Source organism: Phaseolus vulgaris, chromosome 3 (genome assembly GCF_051622355.1).
Source record: "Phaseolus vulgaris cultivar YP4 chromosome 3, ASM5162235v1, whole genome shotgun sequence".
NCBI lineage: Eukaryota > Viridiplantae > Streptophyta > Magnoliopsida > Fabales > Fabaceae > Phaseolus > Phaseolus vulgaris.
In genome coordinates this window covers 10647595-10655622 of record NC_143500.1, presented here as the reverse complement: position 1 = coordinate 10655622, position 8028 = coordinate 10647595, and the positions used below count along the sequence as shown (strand labels likewise).

The following is an 8028-nucleotide window of genomic DNA, read 5'->3' as shown; positions in this document are numbered from 1 at the left end:
AAAAACTTAATTAAAACATTCAAGTGTGTTTATCCTTCCCAAGATAATTCCAAACTTATTTATATAAAACAATTACCATTAATATTTGAATTATTATAATATGTTATTGACATAATCAAGTTAATACGTTACTATTCTAGTAATTAGATTCTAATTACTTAAGGATAAATATTTAAGAACTCTCATATAAAAGAAAATACACAGTTTTCAAAAATTGTAAATCATTACCTATATTACTATCGCCCTTAGACCAACTTTAAAGAAAAAAACAACCTCAATACTAAATTTACCTAAATTAATTTGGAATCAATTAAAAATATTTTTATGTATAATATATAAACAATTATAATAGTAAAATAATTTTATTCAATTAATTTCTAATTAAGTGATAACACAGCACATATTTATATAAACGTATTAAACATAAATAATTATAAAAATGGTTTTAATTTAACACATTATAATAATTTATGATATGAAAAAATTGGATTAAATTGAAATTAGAGATGTTAGTTTAGGGTATTTGAATTTGAATTATTTAAAAGGGGCATTACGTTTTTGGAATGTTCGAAAGAATTAAGCGTGAGATGCATTGCAATTTGCAGGGTGCAATGGTTATTTGATACAAAACGCGCATATAATTCGGGTACCCCCGTTCTTGTCTCTGCTATAAAACCCCCTTTCATTCCATTTTGCGTTTTTGTAAAGCATTCTTCGCTTCTCTCTCTTCTTCTTTTTTTCTCTCTCTACGCTCTCTGGTTCGAGATCCCTCAAGGTAATTTCAAATTCTCCAATCTCTTCTCTTCCTCCTTCCTTAATATCATTTCTCTTTTCGATGCTTTGTATCGCTTGCATGTTTTCATCTTTTTCGCTGTTCAATTTGGGATTTGCTTTTATCGTTTACTTCGATGCTTTTGGCTTTTGCCGCTGTTTGAAATATATGCGAATCGTTCGATCTGAGGGTTTCGGGACCTGGATGTTCAGATCGTTCTTCTTTTCTCAATCCGCGTCGTGTAAAGTTCCTGGTTTCGTTTTTCGTTTTGCGATCCGTTTCGGTTTCCGTGTGATGATTTTGCGGTGGGGCGGATCAAAATGCTTGTTGCTGTTTTTGTTGCCTGGCTTGAGATCTGACCGAGTCCAGTGTCGCTGATTTGGTTGTCTGTCGACGAATTAATTAATGTTGAATTAATTTGATTTTGTACTATTATTTTTGGGATTTGTTTATTGCGTGAATGAAATGATTTGGTTAAGATTTTGCTGCGGAAAAAAGTTCGGTTCTGTTTATGTTCCGTGCAATTTGTTAATGTAGGGATCCGCTAGCTGAAGGAGAAATGGGGTTGACATTCACCAAGCTTTTCAGTCGGCTTTTTGCCAAGAAGGAAATGCGAATTCTGATGGTTGGTCTTGATGCCGCTGGTAAGACCACCATCCTGTACAAGCTCAAACTTGGAGAGATCGTTACAACAATTCCTACTATTGGTAAGTTTTCCGATTTTGATTTTGATTTTGGTTGTATTATATCATATAATATATGTGTGTGTAATATATCCCCAATAGAATTTTAATCTGCTTACATTTTCAATATTGATCTAGTAACAACTTGTAGTAGGACTAAATTAGTTAAATAACTGATTTCAGAGCTTATTACACTTTTAAGATGAATAATAAATTATTGAATCTGTAATGAAACCTTGAAAAACTGAAGACTGAGATATGATATGAAATGATGTTGGTTATTTCAGAGATTCGTCAGTTTGTGATGCGCTATATGAAATCGGGGTAATGTTTTATAACAATTATCGCTCACTACCTCATGTTAGTCTTATAGGAACCCTGAGAAGAAAATAGAAAAGTAGTAATGTTGTATTTCTTAATTGAAAATGAAAAGAGCAAGGTAAAAAGTCTCTCCTCCAAGGTTTCCTCTTTCTACAACAGAGATCATTCTCAGCTCCCAATTGATACAGGACAGAATGTCACTCCTTTTCTACCCCTAACCAGATCCTCAGTCCTTCCATGATCTCTAATTAACTGCATAGTTATTCTAATTAACTTTTGATACTACTATAACGAACTATTAACTGTTCATATCTGGAACCTCAAGCATACTAAATACAATCTACAGAGTTCCTATACTTATTTTTGTTACAAAAGTAATTAGGTGAAATTGTAAGCTCATCTGTGCTTTTGTTCTCAATTGTATTTTTTCTTATTTTTATTTCTCTTAATTGTTTAAGGGTTCAATGTGGAGACTGTGGAATACAAGAATATTAGCTTCACTGTTTGGGATGTTGGTGGCCAAGACAAGGTGTAAAGTTTGATCTTTATACATTCTTGACAATGTCTTGATAAAGCCTTCAAGGTGCTGAGTTATATGTGTCTTAGAGGTCAGTAGCTTAATACACATGTTTTCTTTTGCAGATTCGTCCCTTGTGGAGGCACTACTTCCAAAACACACAGGGTCTGATATTTGTTGTAGACAGCAATGACAGGGACAGAGTTGTTGAGGCCAGAGATGAGTTGCATAGGATGTTGAATGAGGTACTAGTCAATTTAGGTTGGCTCTTCGGGTCAAATTATTTCATATCTATGTTTTCGTGTCTGTTCCTGTTAGAAAGCACAACAATTAAAATAGGTTGTCTGTTTTGGTATCAGATCTATTTCCATGTTCCTATCTTTCCATTTATTTTAACCCATTCTTGGGTAAAGTCTCCAACTATATTTGAAAATGGATTGGTTATCTATATAAAGAAAACTTTCTTGTTCTCTGAAAAGTGAAGAAAGACTTTTGTTTGTTGAAAATCTACGGTTGGATTTATCAACCAAGAAAGACATGGGAAATATACCAAAGTCATCATAGCATAGGGTTGACTTCGTCACTCTGCTCTATGATGATGGAGAGACTTTCTTAGTAAAAAATGAGCTGTGGTTGGTTGTTGACCAATGGAAATAGAAGCATGGGAGAAAGAGAAAGATGCACTAACAAAAGGAAGAAGGGCGACTTCTTTTGTAAATTATGTCCAGCCCTAATCTGTTTTTAGTTTCATTACACAATTTTTTTTACAGATTGTTGGGTAGTCGAAGCCACTCAAAGGCCACTTTTTTTCTGCTTATAGATTCATCTGACATTTGCCCTATGTTTGGATGCAAGAGAAAAAAGTAGGGAAAATATTTTAAATTAGAAATATTTTCTTGTTTGGGTTTAGACAGTGAAGTAAAAGAACAGGGAAAAGTCAACTTTAGGAAACAATTTCTAAATTTTTCTTGCTAGTTCCAATTTCAAAATTTCTCTATCCTCACTCGTTTTCTTTGTACTCACCTGAACAATAATTTCCTTCACTTGTAGATGAGATGTAAGATCACCGAATTCGGTAAAGTTATAAACTATTGAAGATTGAGTTTTAATTATCATATTAAATCTAAAAGGAGTTTTTCTGTTTGTTGATGTAAATATGTATATATCATTGCTTATTTGATATTTTGGAAACAAAGAACTGTTCAAACTGATGCAGTGTGCATTTTTTCTGTTTCTTCTATTGATATGACTATGCTGCTGCAGATACTACGCTTTTAGTGATGCTATATTAGTTTTCCAAATGATGTTTTTTTGAATAAAAAAAATGGGTGTTTTCCTATTTCTAAGAGGTGTTCACAACAGAGCATTTTTATTTATAATTACTTAGTTTATTTGACCTGTTTTTATGGGATTGTAATGTCTGTAATTAATGTCTTGTGGTATATTTCTAAGTTTAGTTGTCAGTTCATACTACTTAAGCTCCCTTGGAAGATAGCTTCTTATTGTTTGGCCTGTTTAGCTTTACCTTAATGTAAATAATGACATTATGACCTGATTCATTGACGCCTTTACTTTTGCCTTCTATTATCTTGTGATGAAATGGTATGATTTTTCAAAAGTTAATTTCAATTATCTTTTCAGGATGAACTGAGAGATGCAGTATTGCTTGTATTTGCTAACAAACAAGATCTTCCCAATGCAATGAATGCTGCTGAAATTACTGACAAGCTGGGTCTTCACTCTCTCAGACAACGCCACTGGTAAATATTTTGATCACAACAACACCCTTGACTAGAACTGAAAGCAATCTTTGTGAAATTTAACATACTTCTGTTTTACTTTCAGGTACATCCAGAGCACCTGTGCAACCTCTGGGGAGGGTCTTTATGAGGGTTTGGACTGGCTTTCCAACAACATAGCCAACAAGGTACGTACTGATTTCTTTTTTGCATTATTTTATGAGCATTGGGAATATTGATTAAAAATGCTTTTATATGGAGGGTGTTGAGATTCACTGTGCGTTATACAAGCTGCTTGAATTCATGCATTTATCTCGTTAACCGCTTAATCCTAAATTAAAAATTCGTTTATATATCATCATAATATACCTATTTGTTGGCTTTCTGATTTTTTTCAATCGGGAAATGATGTATGTTTTATGGAATTTATCTGATTTTTTTCCTTATGAATGTATATCTTCGCAGGCTTAGTGCTTTTTGGGAGTCTTGTGGATTCGTAATTCTGGATGCAGGGGTGAATATTATCTAGTTTGTTTTTTGGTCCTCTTCTGAGACAAATTGGCTTTATGTTTTTATGTTTTCTGGTTTATTAGGGACACATCTTGATGGCTAAAATTATAGTAGGAATTTGTTTCGTGGGATGTCTAATACTTTGAGCTTTTTTATTGGGTTTGGATTCAATGTTTATAACTGTAATTGATACCAATCTAGGCGCCATCCCATTTTGAGTTTTTACATCTTAATTTTGATAATATTCCTCCAAATTATTGTTGGGTGACACTGAAAAAAAGGAGAAAACTACCCATCACTCGACAAAAATATTTTGGTTTTGCTTGCCATAGCCAAGCCATTTTTAATTTTTTAGACAATGACTACAGTGCATGTCCCTGTGTTGCTCCACTAGTGAATATTGCAGCCTCGTAGGATTTCAAACTGGCGGATACTTATTAGCTTTCATGTGTGCAATAACTTCTTAACAAGGTCTTCACACTCAAGTTCCTTTTCATCACATATCAAGTATTTAATGGGTTTATTTTTTTTTTCTTTGAAAGCATAAAAGCTTAATATTTTAAAACTTTGAACAGAAACTTGAATTTTAGAATTGAAAGATTTTTGCGTGGTCTTAAAATGAGACTACGGAGAGTTGAGACAGTTATTTCAAAATGTGCAATGTATTAATAACGTGGGGCGTATTTAACGTGTCACGTTCTTCTATATCTGAGATCAGTGTTTGGACAAAGGTACAGTTCTTTTTTGCCTCGTTATCTGACTGCGTTTATTTTGTTTTTAGAGGGTATTCTTTTAGAATTGTCAAAAGTGGATGGATTTCAAAAAAATTATGAATAGGACAAATTGTCATGTTTTAAATCAGCACTTGTTATATATGTACTGTTTAATTTAAATTCTTTTTTTTTGTTAAAACCATCTTTTAATCACGATTTTTTAAATTTAATACATTTGTTAAAATCACGTTTAATAACTCGATTTTTTAATTTTTATTTAACTCGTGTTTACTAAAACAATTTGGTCTATTTGAATTTGTTGTTTTACTAACTTGCTAATAATAAAATCACGATTTCCCTCGAACGTGTTTTCTTTTTGTTTTCCTCTTTAATTTTGCGTTTAACAAAACGTGATTGAAATTTCGACTTCTCAATCTTATATTTCTTTTCAATATTTATTTTTTAAAAAATCAATTTATTTTTTAAAATAATAAAAATATGGTCGAATACAACACATTTTTAAAATATATTTTTTCTCATTTTTTTTTTCAAAAAAATATAAACCATGACATCAAGATCACATTTTAGTTTATAATTTTAATTTAAAGTTGTGAATTACAACACTACTTCCAAAAGAAGTCTTTTAAAAGTATGATTTCTTTACACGAAGTTGTGTTTGTGTAATCCTCTTAAATCTGGTCTACTTTTGTGCTGATATGTAAATATTCATTTATTATGTGTATTTAATTTAATTTAATTTGCATAATTGATTTAAAAATAATTGTTTTAGGATGGAACTTTGCTTTAAACCAAGTAATGTTTGGCCTTTTTTTAATTAGAAAAACTAGAATTTGAAAGCAATTGTTTTCAAAAGAAAGTTGTCTGGGCACTGTATATCTCCTATTGTCTTAAAACGTTTTCATTTTAATTAAAAATGTCATAAAAGCCTCTATCTGTACTCGTAATAAAATCATTATACAATACTATTTTTCTCTAATAAATCATTGGTTGAATGATTTCTTCATGTATGTAGTATTAAGAGGTTCTAACCATGGTCGTATTGTCTACAAAAAAAGGAACTACAATTAGTAGCTTTCATTGAGACGTTGTCTTGTAAACCATAACAAACATGTTTACTAGAAAGGAAGTACTTTTTGCTATTATTAATCTGTTACTTTTGTATTGAATTATCGTGCATTAGAGAGCCTAAATTAAATTAAATAAAAAAAGTTGGGTTGGGAATAAGCATCATGGTATCAGAGCCTGATACCACGAATGAAACCATTCAACCCAACACTACAGCTTGTCATATTACATTCCAAGTTATATTTACAAATAACACTTTGAATATTGCCTTGCCATTTGCATTTTTTAATTATTCAAAAGAAAATAAATAAAATTGAACGAGTATGATATGAGACTCAAGGGTTAATAATTAAGTAATACTGTATAATTAATGAAATCATAATATATATACACACCTTTTATACGGTATTGGTGTAATTTTAATTAAAAATAAAAAATCATTTTTTATTAAAAATACTAAATGGTGTGATAATATTATGTGAAAATGTTTTTATCAACAATTGTGTCAGTAAAACAATACTATTTTAATATAAATATCTCAAATATCCATATGATATTTTTATTAGATTTTCACAATTTCTTAATTTTTTAAAGTAATTATTTTGATAGTTATTGTTTAGCAGTCAAATTAAAATAATTATAGTGGAGATCGTCTAATATTATTTTTTAGTATATTTTTACTCATGTTTTCTTATATTCTAGAATTTAGTTTGACTTTTTGTTTTGTAAGTGTGTTTTACATGTATGAGTTGATATATGAGTTGATATGATTGAAACATTATTTGTCTTGGTGTGTTTTGATTGAATGAGTGAATATTAAGTTTTCATTGATTTTGAACATAATTTTAGTTAAAATATGTTTGGAGAATTTTGTAAAATTTCTTGTTAATGAATCGTATCCAATGAGCTAATATTTCTTCTAGACTTACTTTTCTTAGGGAATAATGATATCAAATTGTCAAATCAGAGTTTTTTTTGTTGAATTTTAACTTGAAAATAATAAGATAATTTTTTATTTAATTTTTAATATGAATTATATCTCACTTATCAAATTGCTTTATTTTAAAATGATATGCTTTGTTGAGAGATATGATATGTATATGCTTATAAGTGTTTATGCATATGAATTTGACATGTGCATGCACATGAGGTCTAGTAATTTTATTAAATTAATGTATGTAACATTGAATTGGATTACTTATGTTAAGTGTGATTTGTAATATTGAATATATAAACCCATTATTGAAACTGAGTGATAGTTCTTGTACGACTATTAATCTTTGATTGTATAATTATTTGTGTAATGAATTTATCCTAACTTATGGAGTCAAGAATATAGATACAAAAAGTTTAGAATAATCTCTTAAAGGTGAATTAATTTTAGTTCAAATTGAAGAAGGTGTTTATCTTGTTGGTTTTGAAGATTGCAAAAATTATATTCATGGTAGAACTATTCTCACTGAAGGTGCAAACCTCTAATTCATATGGACTTTAATCTTGCTTGGCATTTGTTGGGCTCTTAGAAGGTTATTCCCCTTGGTAAAGGGTTTTATGAGTTTGCCTTTGTTTGTCTTGAGGATATGAGAAGAGTGTTTGATGTGGGGTCTTAGAATCTCAATTTGGGGATTTTGAGAGTTTTTGCTTGGACTATAGATTTTGTTCCCATTTCCATGAAGTTTACCAAAAA

At 30.3% G+C, this 8028-nt stretch overlaps 1 protein-coding gene across 1 annotated transcript; it reads left to right on the top strand.

Annotated features, from left to right (window-relative positions):
* The first annotated feature begins 569 nt into the window (after positions 1-569).
* LOC137806552 (ADP-ribosylation factor) lies at positions 570-4767 on the top strand. The gene is given in 8 exon segments (XM_068606748.2): positions 570-775; positions 1310-1479; positions 2235-2305; positions 2419-2538; positions 3935-4053; positions 4139-4182; positions 4185-4220; positions 4498-4767. Coding segments are annotated over 7 exon segments (573 nt in total). The 5' UTR covers positions 570-775; positions 1310-1331; the 3' UTR covers positions 4533-4767.
* The last annotated feature ends 3261 nt before the right edge of the window (positions 4768-8028 follow it).